Source organism: Trichosurus vulpecula, chromosome 1 (genome assembly GCF_011100635.1).
Source record: "Trichosurus vulpecula isolate mTriVul1 chromosome 1, mTriVul1.pri, whole genome shotgun sequence".
In the NCBI taxonomy this organism is placed as follows: domain Eukaryota; kingdom Metazoa; phylum Chordata; class Mammalia; order Diprotodontia; family Phalangeridae; genus Trichosurus; species Trichosurus vulpecula.
Genome location: NC_050573.1, coordinates 53,692,689 through 53,714,910, shown reverse-complemented (window position 1 = coordinate 53,714,910; position 22,222 = coordinate 53,692,689). Strand labels below are relative to the sequence as shown.

The following is a 22,222-nucleotide window of genomic DNA, read 5'->3' as shown; positions in this document are numbered from 1 at the left end:
CTTCGGCTTAGAACCTGGCTCCTGCCTAGGTGGAAGAGGATGGAGAAATGCTTTGGTCATTGCGGCAACCAGAGATGGGGGAGTTTCAATCATCTGGAGAAGAAAATGGGGGGAGGGGGAGAAGTAGCTTTGGTACCCTAGCAACATGACTCCTAGCTCCTAGCAACCAAGACCTCAGTTCTTAGCAACCAAGACCTAGCCTTTAGCAATCAAGAATTCACGACCTAGCAACCAAACTCCCAGCTTCTGGAAACATGGTCCCCTGCTCTAGGGTCTGGGTTGCCCAGCCCAGTATCTGGTGAGTCCCAAAGTAGCATCTGGCAGAAAAGAAAGCGCTCAGCCAAGAGAGGGGTGTGCGTGGGAGGAAGAGGGAAAAGTGGCAGAGGTGGGGATGAGGCGACAAGATCTGTGCCCCGCTGCATTCTGGGAAGCCAGCTCCCAACTAAAGCCACCTGGGGACCCCGCCGAGGCGAGGACTTCCATCTCCTCCCCCACCCCTCCATAAATATTTGTCACGTACGGCACGACGGGAATTGTAGTCTTTTCTGGAGACTCCGTCACACCCCACCCCCGCCTCACTCACTGCCCCGCCTCCCGTGACGGAGCAGAGCACGCCGGGAATTGGAATGATTGAGGGCGGGATTGAGGCAGGCGCGCAGGCTGCTGGGAGTTGTAGGCGGAGCGGGGGCGGTGTGGATGCGCACGCAGCCGCGGCAGGCGGAAGTGGGTCGCTAAGGAGGCGGAGAAGCCGCCCGCCCGCCTCGGGAGCGCCGCCGCCGCTGCCTCCGCCTCTGCCGCCTCCGCCGCCTCTCGCCGCCGCTGACAGGTCCCGCGGCCTCTGGGCGGGGAGCGAGGGAGCGGGCGGGCGGGGCCCGGGCCGGGCCGGGAGCGGGGAGAGCGCCGCCCCGCGCCCCGGGGCTGCAGGATGAAGGGGCCGAGCCCGAGCCGGGGGCGCCGGGCCCAGGAGGCGGCACCATGACCGGGGAGAAGAAGAAGAAGAAGCGGCTCAACCGCAGCGTGCTGCTGGCCAAGAAGATCATCACCAAGGACGGAGGCGCCGTGAGTGCCAGGCCGGCCCCCGCTGCCCCCCGACAGCCCCCCGGGGTGCCCTTCTCCCAGCCCGGGCCGTGCCAGGCCCCCAGGGTGCCCCGAGACCCAGCCAGGCCCCTGGGCCCCTTCCCTGCCAGGCCTCTCGAGGGCCCCCTCCCTGCCAGGTCCCTGGGGTGCCCCCAGGCCCCCGGGCCCCTTCTCTGCCAGGCCCCTGGGGTGCCCCCTTGGGCCCCTTTCCTGCCAGGCCCCTGGGGTGCCCTGACTACCTCCTAGTATATTCACCTCTCAACCCAGGCCCAGCCCCCCTGGGGTAGCTGCTTCACAGTCCAGGCCCAGTCCCTAGCATGCCCTCACCAGCTCATAGTGTTCCCACCTCCTAGCCCAGGCCCTGAAAGGCCTAATCCCTTCCTTACCAGCCCCCTCCCAGGCGGTCCCCTCTCCAGCACGGGCCCTGCTAGGCCCCTGGTATGGCCCAAACCAAGCCAAGCCCCACTTCTGCTGTGCCTTCTCAGCCCTAGCCCTGCCAGGCCTCTGGACTCCCCCCCTGCCCTTCTCTATAGCTCTCTACACATTCCTCTATCGCGCTCCTTCATCTCCTACCCCACCATGGCTCCCCATTCTTTCAGCTAGCCTACCAGGCCTCAAGTTAATCCCCCCCACAGGCCCCGTTCCTCTTAGTCTTGGCCCAACCCCACTTTTCCATCGCTCTCATCAGCCCTTACGTAGGCTTCCATCATTTATCTCTAATATAGTTAGTCAGCCACCATTTATTAAACACTTGCTGTCTGCCAGGCACTGTCTAAGCACTGGGGATACCAAGAAGGGCAAAAAGTAAATCCCCTCAGCCCCAGTTTCAGTGTCAGTTACCCACCCAGTCTTCAGCCTCCACTGCCATCCCCAAGTCCTTCCTATGCTGTCTCCTTCCAAGCGTGTGCATGCACATGCACACACACACACACACACACACACACACACACACACACAAACATCTATACCATTCTTCCTTTCTTTTGGCCCCATTCCCCCTGCCTCCGTCTCTCTGCTACCTCCATCTCACTTCCACTCTCACCTCCTCCTGCCAGACCCATAAACATCCCTCTTTTACTCCCTCTTTCCCTTATGCCCTTCTACTTTCCTTGTGCCTCCTTCCCTCCTCCTGCTCTTATTCCCTTTCATATACCATACAAATTGCCCCCATCCAAACCAGCTTCCCTCTTCCTATCCACCCCTCCCATTCCTCTTGCCTTTGTTACCTTCTTAAACAACACCCTCCCTCTTGTCCTTTCTCTTCTCCTTTCTGCCTTTGCCCTCTTTTCCCTCAGTCTCTGACTTATTCCTAATTTCTTGCCCTTCCAATAGCTACCACTGCTTCTCACTTACAGAGAAGAGCAGCATGGTATATCGGAGAGGGGGTTGAAGTTACAACAACCAGATTTCCTGGTACTGGCTCTGCCACTGACTTGTATGACCTTGTACTGTTGGATAAAGCTTTCCGGTCACTCAAAGAAATTCTTATGCCCTGCCACCCACACCTGCTAACTCCTCATCTTCATTCCTTTGCTTCTTGACTATGTGCTTCCACCCCAGTAAAACTCTGATTCTGATGAGTCTGTCATGAACTTCAGCAAACCATACTCTGATGACTTGTGGTTTGTCTCCTTCCATCTTTAGTCTCTGTTGGTGTCTTTCCTCCAACCTGCCTACCTTAGCATACTTGAAATATGGCTATGACTGTTTCCACTCCCAGCCCCATGCTTTGGCCAGGTTAAGGAACCACCTATAAGCAGTATGGGCCCAAGGCCACCTTCCTGGATGGGTCTGTATCCCTAAAGGCATCCGTGTAAAGGGCTGGACAGGTGTAGGAAGAAAATCTAAATTCTGTATTCTGTAAGTGTCACAGGCATGGCCCACACTTCAAAGTACAGCTCAGAGTCGTAATTTACTTTAACCATTTGGTTTTGTTAAAGTTCAATATCTTACATTAAACAGATCTATTCAACTTGAGCCTTCCCCCATGTCCTGTCCTGAGTCACCAATCAATGCAGTGCCTCGAAGGTCCTGAGATTGTCCTGGGTGTTTGTTTTCAATTTAATTTCACTTGGCTCTATCTGCTATCAAGTAGAGAGCTGGGAGTTGCTTTCCAGCATCCCTTGAGGACTGAAACTAGCAGTCATTTTCCCAGAGAAGCAATGAATGGAACCAAGAAGCCTTTTGGTGACTTGGCTGTCACCGTGGGAGAGAAATGAAATTTTGTGACATGATGTTTAGGTCACTTGAGACCATGGGGCCTCTAGATGGGCCAAGGTGGGGCTGACATTCATTGTTTTCAAGTAGTCTGGTTGAGAGACTGGAGTTATCTCCATCCCTATTTCTAATTTTTCCTCATTTCAATATTGGAATTCCCATTGGCTGAGAATTCAGCATCAAGAATCCTAAGTCTCCCGGAGGTCAGCTTCAGTGGTTTCACACTCTAAGCAAGGGTAAACACTATCCAGTGACATGTTCTTGTATATTCCAGGGCAGGGATATACATTATAATTTTTTCTTAGCATATGGGACCAAGACCATGAAGAGGGAAGTGCCTATTGGAATCTCAGTGGAGGGGTCATTAAGTTCATCAGATCCAACAAACTCCAGGCCAGTGCATAACACCCCTCAACCATATCCTAAGTGCTCATCTGACTTTTGTTCAAATACCTTCAGTGATGGCACACTCACAACATCACAAGGCAGGCCATTCCATTTTTGTATTGCTCTGATGGTTAGAAAAGTTCTTCCTTTATATTTACTTTAAATCCACTTCCCAGGAACTTTCTTCCCCATTGTTCCTTGTTCTACCTTATGAGGCTGCACAGAATAAATCTTCCCTCTCTGCCCATAATAGCTTTTTAGATCTTTGGAGGTGGTGATTATGTCCCTTTCCCCAAATCTTCCCTTCTCTAGCCTAACCATCCCCACTTATTCCAGCTGTCCCTCATACAACAAGGTTTTGAGTCTCTTCATCTCATTCCAGTGCCCTCTTCTGGATATGTTAGTTGGTCAGTGTGCATCCTAAAAACATGTCCTGACAACTGCACATAACACCCCTTATGTGGTCTGACTAGGACTATCACCTCCCTCCTTCCTGATCCTATAGTTCTCATTGAGTAAGTCAAGTTGGCTTTTTCAGAAACACATCACACACTGTGTTGTTCAATTGTAGCGAACCTGAAGGCAAAAAATCTTAGGTCTTTTCCATGTGAACTGTTCCCTAATCATAAACACCCCTCCCCGACCCTATGTTTGTGCTGTTGATATTTTTGCTGCTTATCTACCGAAACATTTATCCCAATTAAATTTTATTTTGTTTGCTTTGGCCATCGTTCCAGTCTGTTGAGATTTTTTTTTCTTGGAGCAGAAACTGTTGCCCAATAATTTCTTAGCCTTTCTAGTTTATCTTCCATCCATATCACTGCACGGTTCACTTTGTAACCTTGATGGGCTTTTCTCAAGGAGTTTGAGTTTCCATTTCACTGATTCTACTTTTTAAGGTTGTTGGCCTATGATTTCACCCCCTCAGGCATTTAAGACACGTATATCCCTTCTAAGGGAACCTTAGATTAGAGAGGAACAAGGCCAGTATGGTGTCAGATAAAGGACTAGAAGATGAAGACTCAATTTTTTCCTGAATTGGTGGTACTTATATACCTCATGATAACTCGCCCTTTCAGAGAAACCTTCATTTACTTGCCTAAGGCTGGAAATTCTTTTATTCTGGATAGAAGGAGAAGGAACAGAAGCATTGCACATCCTGGTTGAGTAGAAAGAGTACTGAGCTGAGTCGAAATCTGGCCTCTAGAACCAGCTCTGCTACTAACTCTCTTGTGGCTTGGAGGCAAGGGTTTTTCCCACTCTGAGCCAGTTTTCTTACCTGCAAAGTGAAGGGGTTGGACTAAGTAATATCTCAGAGGACCCTTCCAGTCCTGACATTCTCTAACTGTATCATGTCAATCATTTCAGAAGGCGTTTTGGGGGTTTTGTTGGGTTTTTTTTAGCCTTATTGCTGGGTGCTGGGTGGAACATAGGTTGAGCTCTATGACCTCTGAATTGAACAGACCTGAAATTCTGTGGGAGTAGAAGGGATGGGTCCCCTGCCCTGAGCAAGCATCTATTCTAACTAAGGTCTCAGAGATGAGGCTAAAGAATAAAATAATTAGAGAGCAGTACAAAGTAGTATATGAGTAAATGCTAAATAAAGTAGTATACACTGCTAGATACGGTAGCAATGTCAGTTGGTTCGACTTAATTATTTTCTTGTTACAAGAGGATACTGACTGGCATCTCCCAGAAATGACTGATAAATGAAGAAAGGAAAAGAAAGAAAGACAGAAAGAAAGAGAGAACCAGAAGTATAAATGCAGACAGCATCATGAAAGAAAGAAAGAGAGAAAGAAAAATTAATAGCACCAGAAGTGCCATAGGAATTCATTTCTGGGAAAGAACTTTACTGACTTGTGTACAAGTCTGTGTTAATTCCAAGAGTTATTGTTAGGGCTGTTGGTGAGGCCTCCTGGGGACAGTTAGTTCATTGGGGTCACATCAGTGGCATTATCTGTTGAGAGAAAGTTGTTTTGATCATTGTATTCAACTGAAGGTGAAACAGGCTTCCTTATTTACTCTGGAAACAAGTCAGTCTTGGAGAAGAACATTGGAAGAGCAGTCTTTGTAAAAATGGTCCAACCTGTTAGTACCGCCCATTCCTCACTGGAAACTGAAGCTTAAGATGAAGTAGGCTATTTGTGACTCCATCCAAAGTTACTGGAGGGCCCTAACAGGTTGGTTTCTTACATGCAAACAATCATCAACAAAAACAAATAACCATATAAATGTGCAAAATAAGGAATAAATGCTTCTACAAAACCATAAACATTACACCCTATATTTTAACAGAGTAGAATCTAACAGTTTAATGAATGAGACATACCTATCTCCCCTTCTGAATCACTCTGAAACTCTTACCTTTGTCTGTGTTGTCTTTTTTCTATGTAGTCCTCATCGGTGTCCATTAGAGGATGTTTTTCTAAGATTACCCAGGAAGTGGAGCCCCAGCGCAGACACTGATGATCATTTTTTGGTTTTCTTTATTCATTGTTTGGGGAGTAGGAAGCTACCAAAGTTAGAGGAAACACTGCACCTGTCTTGGAGGACCTTGTTGCCTAGTAGTTACTTGTGTTTCTTCGAAAATCATCTTGGGGCCACCCCTTTCATGAAGCCTACTTTTCTTGGCTCCCTAGCTCAAAATGATCCCTCCCTCAAATTTTGCAATAGAACTTTGGGTCTCTGTGTCCTCATCTATAAATCGAAGGAGGGGACAGTGGATGGATGACCTTTAAAGTCCCTGCCAAGTCTCAATCTATGCTTCTTTGCATCTTACTGCATTCTCCCATCTTGTGTGTGTATATATTGTATACCCTGCTATTAGTAAATTCACAGAGGGAAGGTGGGGATTAGATTGTCTCTGGTCTTTCTCTCATCAGCACACTCAGCATGGGGCCTTGTACATAGTAGGCCCTTAATAAATGTTTAATTGAATGGTTGGAGATGTTTTATCAAGTGAGGGAGCAAGTATCTCAAAAGTTTCCATCTTATTTGGTGGCTGTTTGAACAGTAACAGAGGAAAACTTGAGCACAAGCCAGGCTAATTAGATAGAAAAATAAGAATTGAGATGCCAGAGATTGATCAGAGTGTGACAGTGTCTTTTGAGAAACTGCTTTGAGGGGAATAGATGGGCATAGCTGATCTTGGGGGGACTTAGGTGTTTCAACCCTTTTCCTACGCCTTTTAAAAATTAACTCCTGGAAGAAAATCTGAGAGAAACAGAAGAGTCAACTCGGCAACTGACAGAATTATGGAATGTTAGAGTTGGGAAAAACCTGAAAAGAGATCTAGTTTAGCCAACTCATTTTCCAGAGGAAGAGGTCGCAGGGTCACCCGACGAGTTAACCCAGACGGACTGGAGTCCAGGGCTCGCTCCACTCCACTCCACTCCACTCAAAGAATAGTTAAAAATCTGGAGATGGATGTTGTCCAACAGGGAGGAAGGCTTTGCTGTTGCCATTGTAGGGAGATTTTAATGAGGGCTGATAAAACAGGCTTGACCACTCCACTTAAAATGTAGATGAGTGCGCGGGCACTGAATTTATGCACTGCTGACCACTCCCCCCTCTGCCAGTCATCTCAGCTGGAGAGATGGCACTAGCCACAGTGCTCTGCTACTGACCTGGAGCTTCTGGAGCCCGGCATTCGTGTTTCGCCTAGGAAAGACATCTTGGCTTTTAATTTTTATTCTTTTTCTCCTTCCCTGGACTGGTTGGGAAGGATAAGAAGTAGATTACCCAGGGTCGACTGGAGCAAAACTACCGAAGATCCTCGAGCCTGCGTGGCAACCCCAAGAAGCAAGCTGCCTCTCATTTGAGGGGGGTCTCAGCTCTCTGATCTGGGTGGCCTTTCAGGGAAAGAATGAAGCTATTTGAGGTCCACCAGGGTATCAGACTGGGGGGCGGGGCTCCCCAGGGAAAGCTTAATGGCTTTGTGCCAACTTTCGGTCCTTGATGAAATCATTGGTATTTGGCTATTCCTAAATCAAATATTATCAGGCCTTTCTTGTTCTGAGGCCCACTTTACCACCTTTTCTAAGTTGCGGATACTGGCCAAGAACAAGGATTTCCATTTCAGACTGACCCTGGCATTCCCTAGTTTGAATCGGATGTTTCTAAAACTGCTTGGCCTGGGTTCTCTTGGCCCAGTTGTACCCTCATGATTGGAGTACCATTTGAATCCCCAAATTGGGTGACATCTTAGCCTTCCAGCCTTCAGAGGACATCCAGATCATCTATTTAGGGTCTAGCTATGCTAGCCAAGGTTGGCTGCACTCAGGACTCTAGCCAATAAAAACTGAGTTCATGTGCCACCTCTAAAGGAATGGGCCCTTGTGCCTGATCTAGGGGTCCAGGTTGTGCCAGCTACCACAGTTGCACTGAAGGCCATATAGATTCCCTCAGGCTTCTGGAGCCTTTGAACCTGTGACCTGATTGATAGAGCCTGGCTGAGCTTCTAGGGCCTTGGAACCAGAGGGCTAGGAAGATGTTTACACTTGGCTTTTCAGAGCAAACAAAGGCTTTCCAAGTTCTGGATTTAGTGAGAACTGCTCAATCACCCATTTCTTCCCTTCCCCCAGGCTGATTCCCTTGCTCCCTACCCTTCATCCACTTACCAGCCAGCCGTGTTGTTTTTCAGCGACAGGGGATTGGCGAGCCTAGTGTGTACCATGCCGTGGTGGTGATCTTCCTTGAGTTCTTTGCCTGGGGCCTGCTCACAACCCCCATGTTAACGGTGAGTATTGGTTACCCCCTTTTGGCTCCAGGACCTGGAGGGTAAAGCTAGCTGGGCTGAGGAATGGATTCCCAGGAGAAGCTGGGAAAATCCCCATAAAACTAAACAGTGGAATAGATAGTCCAGAGCTCAGGCTGTCGCTGTGACTTCTCTTTCTGGAGGAAGCACCCACCCTTTGGACACTATAAGATGGGGAGTCTATTTGTGTCTCTAAGAAGATGGCGATTTCCCTGAAATTGACCTCGGTCTAATAGCCTGGTAGAAAGAACAGTGTTGCCATTTTGTCCATAAGCAGTTTGTAGATGACAAACTTGTGGCCAGGCTTACCTCACCCCCTGTCTAGCCATGCAGATCCCAGCTCCCCAGGGAACGGAACATTGTGTCTCTGTCGCCTAGGTTAGGACAAGCTGTAAGAACACCATCCCCTTTAGGAAACCAGAGAAGTGTAGGCAGAATGGAGTGAACCGGCCTGAGATTGGGGCTGTGGTCAGACCCGGAGGATGTAATAAATCCTCCCAGCTACCTCAGCCTTAAGGAGCATGGTGAAGGCTGCACTTGCCACTTACTAGGGGACTGGATCAGGTCTGGAGGCCTTTTTCCTTCCTTTGCCTTATTTGATTCCTCATGGGTACGTGCTTTATCTCCTCGATCAGACTATCAAAGTCAGGTCTCCATTATTTCTTGATGGTTCTGTGCCTTTGGACAAGTAACTTCTTAGGGCTAAGACTCAGTTTTCTCAGACTTATGTTTATTCCCTGTTAAATGTGTTAGAAGAATAACATGAGCTCCATCCTTCTAATAGGGTTGAACTAGCCTCATAATGTGATTCTATGATTTTCTGACATAATGGGTGAAAAGTACTTTGTCCCTCTAAATTACTATGAAGGTGGCAGCTGCTTTTATTTTGAAGGACCGAATTATCCCAATCTTAACATTGTCAACTTTTATTCTAAAGCAACCCCTTTCTCACCTGCCTTCCTGCCCCGCCCCATCCTGTCCCAAGCTAGTGCACCTACTTCAGTCTTGTTCTGAAGAAAGAAGCCCCTCCATCCCTCCCTCCCTTCCACCACTAGGCACCAGCCCCAGTGTTGTAGTCTCTGTTCTTGACCCCCAGTGGAGTACAAAAGAGCTTTGACCCCATTCAGCCTAAGGTGCCTTGGCTTGTGCTTGTCTCCTATTGAAAGGACAAAGAAAAACATAGCCAGCACACCAAGTAGAGAGGGATTACTTTAAAGAAAATTCCTCAATCCAAGCTCTGGGGCTCCGGCTTAAGGGGGGATGAGGTGGGTTAGGAAGAAGAGGGCCAGGATCTCTCAGCCAACAACACCTGGGGAGAGAAGCTTGGTTTCTACACTTGTTTTTGGGAACTGGGGCGTCCATGAATATGGCATGGTTTAACGGGCCTGTGCTCCCTGCTCTGATGTCCCTTTTTACAAGGGCACTCAGAAACCTGTTTTCTGGGTAAAATGCAGGAATGTTAGATAGAGCAAAATGGATAAAAACAGGACGTGGGAAGGAGCTAGCCAAGTACCAAGCAAATGAGAAGAAAAGGCCAAGTGAAGAGTCTGGGGAGGCCATTGACAGCGAGTCTTCCTGCCTGCCAGGTCTAGCAACAGTAGAACTTTTTTCTTTTCCTAAGTGCTTTCCACATGTTCGATGACTTCTCATGTCAGCCCTGCCAGGTGGATAGTACTAGTGGTCTTCACATCCCTATTCGCCAGCTGAGCTTAGAAGTGTTCAGTGGCTTCGAGTCAGCAGTGGGGCCAGGACCTGACTCCTCAGTCCCTCTCCTCCAGAGTCACACACACAGCCCTGAGCAAAGGCAGCAGCAACAACAGAGAAGGAGGGGTTGGGGGCGGGGGGCGGGTGGAGCAGGGGAGAGCACCCTGTAGCCTCATGGTATTCTGTTACCATCCACAGGTGTTGCACCAGACGTTCCCACAGCACACCTTCCTGATGAATGGCCTGATCCATGGAGTCAAGGTGAGGTTCAACTGGCGCCTGGCATGTCCACTCTCACTTTGTGTTGGAGGCCCCTCCCCTGGTTCCCATTACAGCCCAGGGACAGGACCTGGCAGCCACCCCAGGCGGCTCATCCCCCGCCTGCCACTAGGCCATGGCCTCTGTCCGGCTCCAAGTGGACAAATGTACATGGCCACAGTAACAACGGGCCCCTTTGTGTGGGGATTCAGGGCTGAGCATGGGCGTCCTGGGGACAGCACTCTCCTTGCCCCATTTGTGATGGACAGAGCCAGGAGGGTGGGAGGGGGAAGCCAAATAAGGGGTCTGGTTTAATAACAAAAATAACTAGCGTATTAAGGTTTGCAAAGTGTTTCACAAATGTTGTCTCATCTGATCCTCACAACAACCCTGGAAGGTGGGTGCTGCCTTGATCCCCATTTTACAGGTGAGGGAACTGAGGCAGACAAAGGTGAAGTGACTTGCCCAGAGTCACACAGCCAGTAAGTGTTTGAGGCAGGATTTGCATTCAGGTCTTCCTGATTGCAGGTTTGGCACTCTCCACAGGGCCCCAAGCTCCCTTCGCAGGTCCCTTATTCTGTCAGAACCTAGTGGCAGCCTAGATAGAGGTTCTCTGGTAGCCTCTGGGTAGAAGGACTCCAGAGATGGGACAGGAGCCTTGCTGGAGGTGGCTGCTCTCCATGTGGGGGCCGGTGGCCTGAGCCAAGGCCAGAATGGGGAGTGGGCGGCCAGGAAGCCCCTCAGATGCGATATCATCCTCATTGAAGTTGTTCCTCATGGAGAAGTGATATGGACAGCCACTTCTGCCCTTTTCTCTCCTCTCCTAATCTTTGTGTGGTTTGGAGGCCTAAATACCATTGGCTCTTCCGTCAGTTCCAGGGAGTCAGAGAAAAAAGAAAAAAAAAATTATGTCCACTGATGTGATGCAATTTTGGACCTTGTGGGTACCAAGCTATCTGATACACTGCGGCTGATCCCCCCGTGCCCGTAGCCTCATGCCAGGAGAGGTGCAGAGGCCTAGAGCCTGTCAGACCACAGCTTCAGGGCTGTGTTCAGTCTAGAAGGCCACTCAGGGATGAGGCCAGCAGCTGCATATACTGTAAAAGACCTGAGAAGCAACAGAAGCTGGCTTAGTGTTGACGGGAGAGCCCTAGCAGAGAAGGTGGTGCTTGGAAGTCTTCCATTGCCAGGTTCCGCATTCAGCCTGGGAGCCCTTGTTCTTAGCAATCCTCTCCCTTCCTAGAGAACAAGTAGAAAAGCTTGCTGGCATGTTCTTTTGTCCCCTGTGAGAGCGGTGGCTGCCCCCAGGCCCCCAGCCTCGCAGAACCCCATGCTCCTTCTCCTGTGTCTTCCAGGGTCTGCTGTCTTTCCTCAGTGCCCCTCTCATTGGTGCCCTCTCAGACGTCTGGGGCAGAAAGTCATTCCTCCTCTTGACGGTGTTCTTTACCTGTGCGCCCATTCCCCTGATGAAGATCAGCCCATGGTGAGTGAGGGGTTGTGATGTGCCGGTCACTCAGAGAGGGTGGCAGCTTAGCCCAAGGAGGAGAGGCCCTGAGCTGGCCCTGAAGCTCTTCAGGCTCCTGGTAGGTCCCTAGCCCAATGGCAGGCTCCCTGAGGTCAGGGACAGTGTCTTAATGGTCTCTGCATGCCCCCAGTGCAGGGCTCCAGGATCCAAAGAGAGGAAGCAGGTAGTAAACTCTCATTGCTAAGGGAAGGAGCCAGGGCCTGGATTGCTGAAGTCCAGATGCAGTGGCATTTGCTTGCGTCTGACCAGGACAAGAAGGATGCAGGAGCATGAGGCCAGTTCCCTGGGGCCTCCTCCCAGTTGAGGGGTATAACGAGGTGACCCTTTTTCCTTCAGGTGGTACTTTGCAGTCATTTCCATGTCCGGGGTCTTTGCAGTCACCTTCTCTGTCATCTTTGCCTACGTGGCTGATATCACCCAGGAGCACGAGCGGAGCACAGCATATGGCCTGGTAAGTCAGACCCTCTCTGGAGATGAAAGCCTCCTCTTCTGACCACTTGGAGATGGGGCCCTGTGGTCCGTCCCATCCCCGGCCATCCCACCACCCTGCTCTGTCCACAGAGGCCCAGAGAGGACATGGCCAGGCCTGGGACTGGCGCTCTGCCCCCTGGAGACTTCCAGGCCAGGATTCTTCCCATTACCCTATGCCCTCCACTCATTCCTCCTTGACCCTCTGTTTCATCTCTCCCTTTTTAATTCAGTGGCCACTTTTGCAGAATAACAGCCGGGAATCTCTTTTCTGTTCCAAACTGGCAACTGCTCACTTCCCCTTTTCTGTCTTGGCACCACCATCCTGCCAGTCACCCAGGCTCAGAAGCTGGCATCCGCGTTTCTTCCCAGTCACCACCCCAGCAGTAAATTAGGTGGAAAGTCCTTCCACTTCTTCCTCCCCAAATAGTTCTTGTCCCAGTCCCCTCCTGTACATTGCAGCAGCCTAATTCAAAGTTCACACTGCTTTATGCCTGCACAGCTGCCATAGCTTCATCCTCAGCCGCCTGCCCTTCCTCCTTCCCTCTATGTGGTCCGTCCTCCTCAGCCACCTGCCCTTCCTCCTCCCCTCTATGTGGTCCATCCTCCTCAGCCTCCTGCCCTTCCTCCTCCCCTCTATGTGGTCCATCCTCCTCAGCCGCCTGCCCTTCCTCCTCCCCTCTATGTGGTCCATCCTCCTCAGCCGCCTGCCCTTCCTCCTCCCCTCTATGTGGTCCATCCTCCACAGCCACCTGCCCTTCCTCCTCCCCTTTGGGCAGTCCGTCCTCCTCAGCCGCCTGCCCTTCCTCCTCCCCTCTATGTGGTCCATCCTCCACAGCCACCTGCCTTTCCTCCTCCCCTTTGGGCAGTCCGTCCTCCTCAGCTGCCTGCCCTTCATCTTTCTGCTGCATAGCTCCCATCCCATCAGTGGTCCGGCCCCCCAGACAGCCAGCCCTGCTGATCCTGGCATTCGAGATACTCCCCAGCATCTCTCAGTCTCCCTCCTCTTCTCCTCTTCCACGTGGTCGCCTGTCAGTCCAGGGTCTCATCCCTTCTCTCTTGGGTTATTGCACTGGCTTCTTCATTGATCCTCCTGACTCAAGGCTTTTTTCTCCACTCCATGCTCCAAGTGGCTGCCAGACTGATACTTCTAAGTGCAGGTCAGATCATGGCACTCTCCTGCTCGAGAAGTTTCATTGGCTCCCTATTTCTTCTAGCATAAAATATCTCATCTCAGTTTGGCTTGAGCCTCTCTCTCCAGGCTGAGTTCACATTTTAACCTCCCTCATAATACTCTGTGTTCTCACTTACCTGTCCTCCTTGATCCTGTATGGGACATGGTATCCCCCCTTCCTCGGGCTGCATGAGTCATCCCCCTCATTGGAGGGCTTCCCTCTCTCCCTTCTGCCTTCAGTGTCAGCTCCTAGCAGGCTTTCCTGGTTCCCCCTCCCAGCACCTCCCCGTGATTACTCTGGTCTTTCCACTCTAGTACAAGCCTCCTGTGCCCTGACACATGCTCTCCACTCTACCAGTTTATCCCTACTCATCTATAGACGATGGCGTTTAAACATACATAGAACTGTATGTGTGGATGGGTGGATGTGTAGGCTTGTATATATGTCCATACGTACGTGCTCACAGAGATGTAGCTGCCCCTCAGGGCCCAGGTCAAGGCTGCCTTCTCCATAGCGTGTTCTCTGCTCCCTCTGGCTGTAAGCGATGTCTCCCCTGAGCCTCTCCAACACTCGCTACCAACATTCTGCTTGGTATCACAGTCCTCTCTTCTACCAGAGCCAGTGTGGAGCCTGGGTCTCACTGACCTCCCTGTCACAAACCCCCACCCCCTCCAGCTAGTCGTCCCTGTTTGTGTCTCACCCATAACACGAGATCCTTCACATAACTGCCCAGGGAAGGTAAAAAGAATGAAGGACTGAATGAAATGAGCACAGACCCCAAAAAGCTGACCGTGTCGTCCCACTGTGGACATTGGCCAAAGCTCCTCTTGGAGAGAACCTTCTCGTTGTGCCCGTGCCATGCAGTGCAAGCTGTGAACAAGGGAGGGGCCAGCTGAGCAGTTCCTTTGTTCCTCATCCTCTCAGGTCTCTGCTACCTTTGCTGCCAGTCTGGTGACGAGCCCAGCCATTGGTGCCTACCTGTCCCGCGCCTATGGTGACACGCTGGTGGTGGTGCTGGCCTCGGGAGTGGCTCTGCTGGACATTGGCTTCATATTACTGGCCGTGCCAGAGTCCCTGCCTGAGGAGATGCGGCCTGTGTCTTGGGGAGCTCCCATCTCCTGGGAGCAGGCTGACCCCTTTGCTGTAAGTGTCTCCAGCCCTTGGCCCTCGCCCTCCTCTTCCTTCTGCTTGAAGCTGTCTGATGAACCTGTATTAATGTGGGATGATGTCTTAGTGGATGGACGATGATACTGGGCACTGGTGGTCTAACTTAGTACCTGCTCCCTTAGGAGCCTTTTGGAGAACGTAATCTTACTCAAAGGAGTGACTAATGGAAATTTCAAGCCCTGGGTTAGGCCAGGAGGAAGGAGACGTCACTGGTTTGTTGTGGTTGGTGGGAGTGGTTTTTGCCATCCTCCAAATCACATCACTCCATGCCTTCCTACAGGGCAGATTTCCTTCTCTAACTCTCTCAATCCCCATCTCGTCTCACTCAGTCTCTTCGGAAAGTGGGCCAGGACTCTACCGTGCTTCTCATCTGTATCACTGTCTTCCTCTCCTACCTGCCAGAAGCCGGCCAGTACTCCAGCTTCTTTCTCTACCTGCGCCAGGTGAGTAAGTCCAAAGCCAGAAGCTGGAGCCGCACAGCTTGGTCAGATCCAGCCATGAGCACCCATGCACCCTGGACTCTGGGCGACCATTGGAGGGTCCTCTGGGCCACACCCTGTACTGGAAAGGGTGGGTCCAGGAGGCCAGGGATTTCTTCCAAGTAGAGAGTGGCTTGGAGTCAGCGGGGAGAGGCTCCCAGCCTGTATATAATGGGGCTTCTTGGGAGAGGTGAGTTAGCCACTTGGGCAGACACAGAACACAAGGAAGGGGATGCCATCAGGACTCCTCTGGATTCATCGAGGCCCATCCATGAAGAATTGAAGGACAGCCTCCCCATCCAGGAACAAGCTCAGCAGCGGCTGAGCTCGGCCTCCAGGAATTGGGGAAGTGAGATGTAGAAGAGCCTCAGCACCCTGTCTGGTATAGGCCCTTGGCCCTGCTCTCTAGCTCGTCCCCCTTTTATGGAGGAGGCGTCCACCCCGGAAAGGTCAGGCACTCAATCAGTGGCAGGGAAGGACTAGAGCCCATTACCATTCTAGGTTCCAACTCTAGACCATCACACAGGCCCAGACACTTCATCCCTTCTCTGGTCTTTGCAGGTAATTAGCTTTTCCTCAGAAACAGTGGCTGCCTTCATTGGTGTGGTGGGGATTCTGTCCATCCTGGCTCAGGTGAGGGTCCTCCCCCATCCCTTTCTAGTCATTTTCTCTCCCACCACCCACCGCCCCACCCTGGGCCCCATCCCTGCCCCCGATGGGGGCCTTCTCTCTCTCCTTTGGCAACGTGCACCCCATCCCTTTCCAGACAGTTGTGCTGGGAATCCTGATGCGCTCCATAGGGAACAAGAACACGATACTGCTCGGCCTGGGGTTCCAGATCCTACAGCTGGCCTGGTACGGCTTTGGCTCCCAGCCTTGGTAAGAGCCAGCCGGGAGCCTACCAAGCCCCCTCCTCCCTGCCCCTGCCTGCTGCCCTTCACCCTCCACACAATGCCCAAGACAGGGACACAGGACATGTCACAACCTCTGCTGAAGAGTCCCAGGCCCCCAAGGGGTGTGAGCATCAGAATGAACCTGCCTGAGAACCTCCTGAAGAGGGACTTTTGATCCTACCCACATCCCCCCACATTCCCTTTAATCCACAGAGGGGGAGCACCACTTCCTAGAAATGAGAGTAGTTCTGTTTGCAGACTGAGCTTCCTCTCCTTCTGGACCCCAGGAACCCCCACTTTGTCAGCGTGAGGGCACGAAGGGGAGCTGTTGATCCTGCTCTCCACCCCAGTTCTCTGTATACAAGAGTGTTGGGGCTCCATGTCAATCCAAGGTCCCATCTCCTTCTTCCCTCCAGGATGATGTGGGCCGCAGGTGCTGTGGCAGCCATGTCCAGCATCACCTTCCCTGCCATCAGCGCCATGGTGTCCCGGAATGCAGACCCTGACCAGCAAGGTAGCTCCGACCACATTCCCCTCGCAGCCCCTGTGCACACGGTAGAGGAGGTCCACCTCTTCCAAGACAGCTGTCCCCACATCTCCCCCTGACACAGCAGTGAGGCTGGCAGGTTGGCCCAGGTCACCACTTAGCTCAGGCCAGAAGGAAAGCCCATTCCTGCTGGTGAGACAAGCCCTGGTGCCTGGAGCATTCAGCCCTGGGGCTGAGAGAATGATAGCCACTCATGGCATGGAATGTCAGAAAAGGACTAGAATTCTCATTTCCCTGCCCTCCCCGCAGGTGTCGTTCAAGGGATGATCACCGGCATCCGGGGGCTGTGCAACGGCCTGGGGCCAGCCCTGTATGGCTTCGTCTTCTACCTGTTTCACGTGGAGCTGAATGAGATGGTGGCAGTGGAGAGCCTGGAGAAGGCTACCAAGCCCAACATGGCCAACCCTTCGGATGAGGTGAGGGCCACCCCGTCCCCCCCGCCACCCCCATCCCCAGCCTGGGCCCTCGAACTTAACCCCTTCCTGTCCTTTGCCCTTCCAGCGAAGCATCATCCCGGGCCCCCCTTTCCTCTTTGGAGCGTGCTCAGTCCTGCTGTCCCTCCTAGTGGCCTTGTTCATCCCTGAGCACAATCATCTCACACTTCGGTCCGGCAGCCACAAGAAACACAGCAATGGTGCCCAGAGCCACACGCACAGCCCCCAGGCAGGTGGCTTGGATGGGAAGGAGCCCCTCCTGGTGGACAGCAGTGTATGATGGGAAAGGAGAGGCAAGGAAGCTCCACCTCCACCCACCCCACCCCCATGGGCAGCAGTATGCTCGATGTGGACTGGACCAGGGGTGGGAGGGGAGGTGGTCATGGACTGTACCACTAATAGCAAATGAGAGGACCAAGAAGACTGAGGCCCTCAGAGCCAAACACAGATAAACACAGCTACCCACAAACTCAGTCCCAATGGTGCAAAACTAGGCTTCTGTCATCCACCCAGGGCTGGAGAATAGGAAGGAGTTAGGACGACACCATGTGACGACAGGCTAGTGTTAAACTCACCTGTTTCTGGGGAACTGTGGACTTGGAGATGGGATCTGCCAAATCCTCATCTTGCCAGGAGCGGGAGAGTGGCCGTATCTCAGGTCCCGGCCTACTCCCCTCCCAGGCTCTGACAACCCACACGGTCACGGGAGGCACTTCTGATTCCCCCCCGGGGGACCCACCCCTGGTCCACTGGGTGAGGGGGGGAGGATGGGAAGAGTGTCCTGGGGCTGAAGTACCCAGAATGAGAGAAGCACCCCCCCTCAAGGAGCCCTGCAACAGCAAGCAGATCCACTGTTGGCTCTAGCTAGAACTGACCCTACCCCGTGGTCCCCCTATTCCTTGGCACCTAACCAAATGTGCCTGCCCAGCCCAGGATACTCTCGGGCAGGGAGCGCCTTGTTGACAGTATCATAGAAGGCAAAGAATTTCCCACACCTTTGTGAGGGGTCCTGATGTGCCCCCAGCAACCCAAGATGGATGACCCCCTTCATCAGGCCCATCCAGCCTGCAGTAGCCTGAGTGCCAAGTTTGTCATGGTTCAGACCTGGAGGAGAGGGGGAAGGCTCAGGGATGTCCAGGTAAACAAAGGGGCCAGCATCGTCTTACTGGTTTGCACCCATCTATTGGCCCTCCCCCAGATCTCCCAGCAGCTGCCTTCCAAAAAGCACCAGAGCTAGTGGGTCATTAGAATAACTGGCTGCTGGGGCCTCTTCTGGAAAGTGCTCCAGGCACTGGCCCTGCCTGCATTCCTCTTGAGAGGCAAACCTGGCCAGGAACCTGCCGTCCCCCCAGCCCCCATCCCTAGAGGTCCAGGAGGGGGTAGAAGAGGAAAGGCCAAGATGTCTCTTTGCCTGCGGTCACTCGAGAGAGCAGCCGTGGCCTCTGGGATACACAAGAATAAGCTCAGAAGGCCACAACAAAACACCTTTAAGGAAGGTCAGGCTGCCCATGTGATGCTAGAAAACCAACCAGGAGGTGGGAGTTCAGATAATCATCTGAAATAGCAGGAGTGACCCAGGCTTGACCGCCTTGGGTGACGAGAGTAGTTGGTTTTCCCCATGTTTTTGACTTAATTCTTGGTGCCCCTTGCCCACTAGGACCATTCACTTGGCCTGGTTTCCTGATGTGGGGAAGGTTCCCTTTGCTTGGGGAGGCCCCCAGTGCAGGGTCAGCTGCCATCAGTGCTCTGGCTTTGTCCTTCAATTGTAGCCTGTGGAGGTCAGTTACAGGTCTGGTGCCATCAGCGCTGAAGCAGCCTGGGACTCTGCATCCAGTGAGGAACTGATGGTTTCCTGTGCCCCCCTCTTCCCACACCCCAGGAAAGACCCTGCCATGGGTCCAGCATCCCCTGAGCCTCCCTGGCCCTCTGTGCCTGCCTCGGGCACGTTTGCCCCAGGAGAGGTTCCCAAGCTCTCCATTCTCAGCCAAGGCTTTAGTTTACATACAGAGCAGTTCGAGATCCCTGGCCTACATCTCTTATAAGGTGGAAAGGCTTTAACTGGATCTCTAACTGACCCCTCACCACTTGTCCAAGAGCCTCCAGAAGTGAGGGATTCTTTTGGGGGTCCTTTGTGTCCAGCAGGGGTGGTGGCCAGAGCTGCCTTGCCCTCAGCCTGCCCATAAGTCTCCATCCAGGACCTACGATGCTGGAGCCAGAGCCATCCAGATATTGTAGAAATGAGCCCACCCGGGGGGGGGGAGGTGGGGGTGGCTTTGACATTTTGCACTTTAGTCTGCTGGGACAGGTGGACCCCAAAGTCCCATTTTTCATTCCTCTTCCCCTCACAGCCCCAAGCCCAATAACCCCAGGCCTCACTTGGGTGACCCCACCGGGGGTTTCTTTCCAACAGTCAACCCGTCCTTTGGGTGGGAACATCAGAAAAACAAAATCTCATCCTTTCAAAACTATTACAGAAGACCACTTCAAAAGAATTTTCTTTTTTACACCTTCAAGTTAACAGACCAACTTGGGCTATCAGGCTGGGAGCCCCTAGGTAGCAGAGAGGTCTCCTGTGGTATCTTGGCATTTCCAGGAACAGAGCTCTGAGCGCGGACAGCTGATCCCCTTACCCCAAAAACCACAAGGCAGTGACCAGGCCCATGGCCTCATTCCAGTAAAGCCCCCTCCACCCCTGCCTTTGCAGGCTCCTACCAGGTTGCTCCCACTAACCTGACCTTCCCACCCACCCAAAAAAAAAATCCCTCGAAGCATGTGACATCCTGGACCTCTTGCCTTTTCCCCCAGTCCCTGAAAGGCATTAGTTGCCAGGGCTGCATGAAGACCTTTGTGAGTCTGATAAGCCCCTATGTCCTGGAAGCTGTCCAGAGACCACCATTTCTGCCAGTTTTATGTTACACTTGGGGGGGGGGGTGTGAAACAATTTTTTTGAAAGGGCATTTTTCCCCCAATGCAGCTTTTCTGTTCAACCAGGTGGTGCCACAATTGGAATGTTGGCACATTCCCCAGGTCAGCTTTCCATTGGGGCAGCCCTGGCCAGCTGTCCCAGGGATATCCCTGTGGCCACAGTGCCCCCTGGTTTGGAGCCAAAGGCAGCCCCTTCTTTCTCCGGCCCTGCCATCCTCTCTCTACCTAGTTCTTTTCTGGTTCAACATGCCCTCCTCAGGGACCTAGCTGGGGGATTTGAAGGAGTCCCAGTGGACCTGCTGTTGCTTGAAACAAATGTGGAGACAATGATGTGAGTTGGCTGTTGGCAAGTAGCCATGGTTTGTCCTGCTCGGTCCTCCTCCCTCCAGGACCCACCCACCCCCAAATTCCCTACTGTGGCCAACCTATGTTTTCATTAAGAAGGGACCAGCCCTATACTTTGGAATTGATGACGTTAACCTCCTGGTGTGTTGTTGATTTTGTGTTTTTAGCTGATAACTCAGTACATTTAGTTGATTTCAGATTGTGTTTAGATTCAGGTGCCCCCCTCCTGGTTATTTATTAAACAGCTGCTTTCTTCTTGCAAAGAAAAAAAAAGTCTCTGCCTTTGTGTTTCTGCCTGGTGAGATATTTGTTTAGCATTGGCCCATCCAGCTCCTGAGGTCTCTTCCCCTCTCTGATGCTCCCGTTGTCAGTGAGGCCAGCTTGGACAAGAAGGCACCTTTTGCCAAGTGACCCACCCAGCCCTACACTGACCAGTGCACGCAAGCATGCTTTTTTGAGTCTTAAGCCTGATGGTTTTGATGACTCCCAGCATCCTTGGCAGTAACTTGGTTGGCCCTCAGAGTTGGCAGGTCATCACTAGCTGTCCAAACTCCTTTGTTACCTTCCCGTCCAGGAAAGTTCCATGGGGCTCATCTCATTAGCCTTCAAAGAGGTTTCCGTAAAGGGAAACTCGGCAGTCTTGGCTCTTGCCCTTTGCTGGTCACCAGTCATAATTTATACCCAGTGAAAGCCCCCTTCTTGTTTCTCCCAATCCACTCCCCGGCATGACCTACCTACATGGAATATTTGACTTCCAGAATTGACACAAGCCTCCACTTGTATGACCAAGACCAGCTCGATAAAATCCCAGAGGCAGAGAAGGGGCTCCACAGGGGACCCTCCTGAGGGGAGACCAGCAACAGTGTTTGGAACACCAGGCCAACGGAAGCCCGGCTCTCGGGTCCTTCCAAACTCCGCCCCCTGCTCAACAGTCATTCAGGACCTGCAGAGAGGTCAAGCTGTTGGCTCAGTTGTGTGTACAGAAGGGACTGTAAACTCAACCAACAGACAAGCACTGTGTTAGAAGCTTAGGCTACCAAGACAAAAATGAGGCAGCCCAGGCTTTCAAGGGATTCATGCTCAATTAGAAGGAACAAATGTACGCATATTGACACAGACAAACAGATATGCCTATATATAGATATAATGGGGGACGCTAGTGTCTCTGGAGATCAGAAAAGGCTCGGTGTACAAGGAGGTGGTGCTGGAACTGAGTCCTGAAGGAGACTAATAGGAGGGGAGGTGACTACATTCCAGGAGGAGCAGCTAGGTGGTGCAGTGGACGGAGCAATGGCCCTGGAGTCAGGAGGACCTGAGTTCAAATTTGACCTCAGATTCTTTTTATATTTGATGTTTTATTTTTCAGCATTGATCTCCACAAGATTTTGAGTTGCAAATTTTCTCCCCATTTCTACCCTCCCCCCCATTCCAAGATGGCATATATTCTGATTGCTCCATCCCCCAGTCAGCCCTCCCTTCTGTCACCCCACTCCCTCCCATCCCTTTTTCCCTTTCTTGTAGGGCAAGATAGATTTCTGTGCCCCATTGCCTGTGTATCTTATTTCCCCATTGCATGCAAAAACAACCTTTTTTTTTTTGATTATCTGCTTTTAAAACTTTGAGTTCCAAACTCTTTCCCCTCCTCCCTCCCCACTCACTTCAACACAGGTCGCACATGTATCACCATGCAAAACACTCCCATAGTCATGTTGTGAAAGACTATATTTCCCTCCCTCCTATCCTGTCCCCCTTTATTCAATTTTCTCCCTTGACCCTGTCCCTTTTCAAAAGTGTTTGCTTTTGATTACCTCCTCCCCCATCTGCCCTGCCTTCTACCATCCCCCCCTTTTTATCCCCTTCCC

At 51.8% G+C, this 22,222-nt stretch overlaps 1 protein-coding gene across 3 annotated transcripts; it reads left to right on the top strand.

Annotated features, from left to right (window-relative positions):
* The first annotated feature begins 890 nt into the window (after nucleotides 1-890).
* On the top strand, nucleotides 891-20,633 carry LOC118853737 (hippocampus abundant transcript 1 protein-like). 3 transcript variants are annotated; one of them, XM_036763936.1, is made up of 12 exons: nucleotides 891-1,059; nucleotides 8,333-8,422; nucleotides 10,343-10,405; nucleotides 11,758-11,885; nucleotides 12,264-12,378; nucleotides 14,495-14,713; nucleotides 15,067-15,180; nucleotides 15,778-15,849; nucleotides 15,983-16,095; nucleotides 16,526-16,623; nucleotides 16,906-17,072; nucleotides 17,158-20,633. In XM_036763936.1, exons 1-12 carry the CDS (start codon nucleotides 976-978, stop codon nucleotides 17,368-17,370), a joined length of 1,476 nt encoding a protein of 491 aa, XP_036619831.1. In that variant the 5' UTR covers nucleotides 891-975; the 3' UTR covers nucleotides 17,371-20,633. The 3 variants fall into 3 exon arrangements, with proteins under 3 accessions (XP_036619831.1, XP_036619841.1, XP_036619822.1); XM_036763946.1 differs by having other exon boundaries at nucleotides 8,327-8,422; nucleotides 15,983-16,071; XM_036763927.1 differs by having other exon boundaries at nucleotides 8,327-8,422.
* The last annotated feature ends 1,589 nt before the right edge of the window (nucleotides 20,634-22,222 follow it).

Excerpts from the sequence above, each read along its gene's own strand:
- LOC118853737 (XM_036763927.1), top strand. The coding sequence starts at position 976 with ATGACCGGGGAGAAGAAGAAGAAGAAGCGGCTCAACCGCAGCGTGCTG. Across the intron at positions 11,886-12,263 it reads CTGATGAAGATCAGCCCATG|GTGGTACTTTGCAGTCATTT; the intron begins GTGAGTGAGGGG and ends TTTTTCCTTCAG. Across the intron at positions 14,714-15,066 it reads AGCAGGCTGACCCCTTTGCT|TCTCTTCGGAAAGTGGGCCA; the intron begins GTAAGTGTCTCC and ends CGTCTCACTCAG.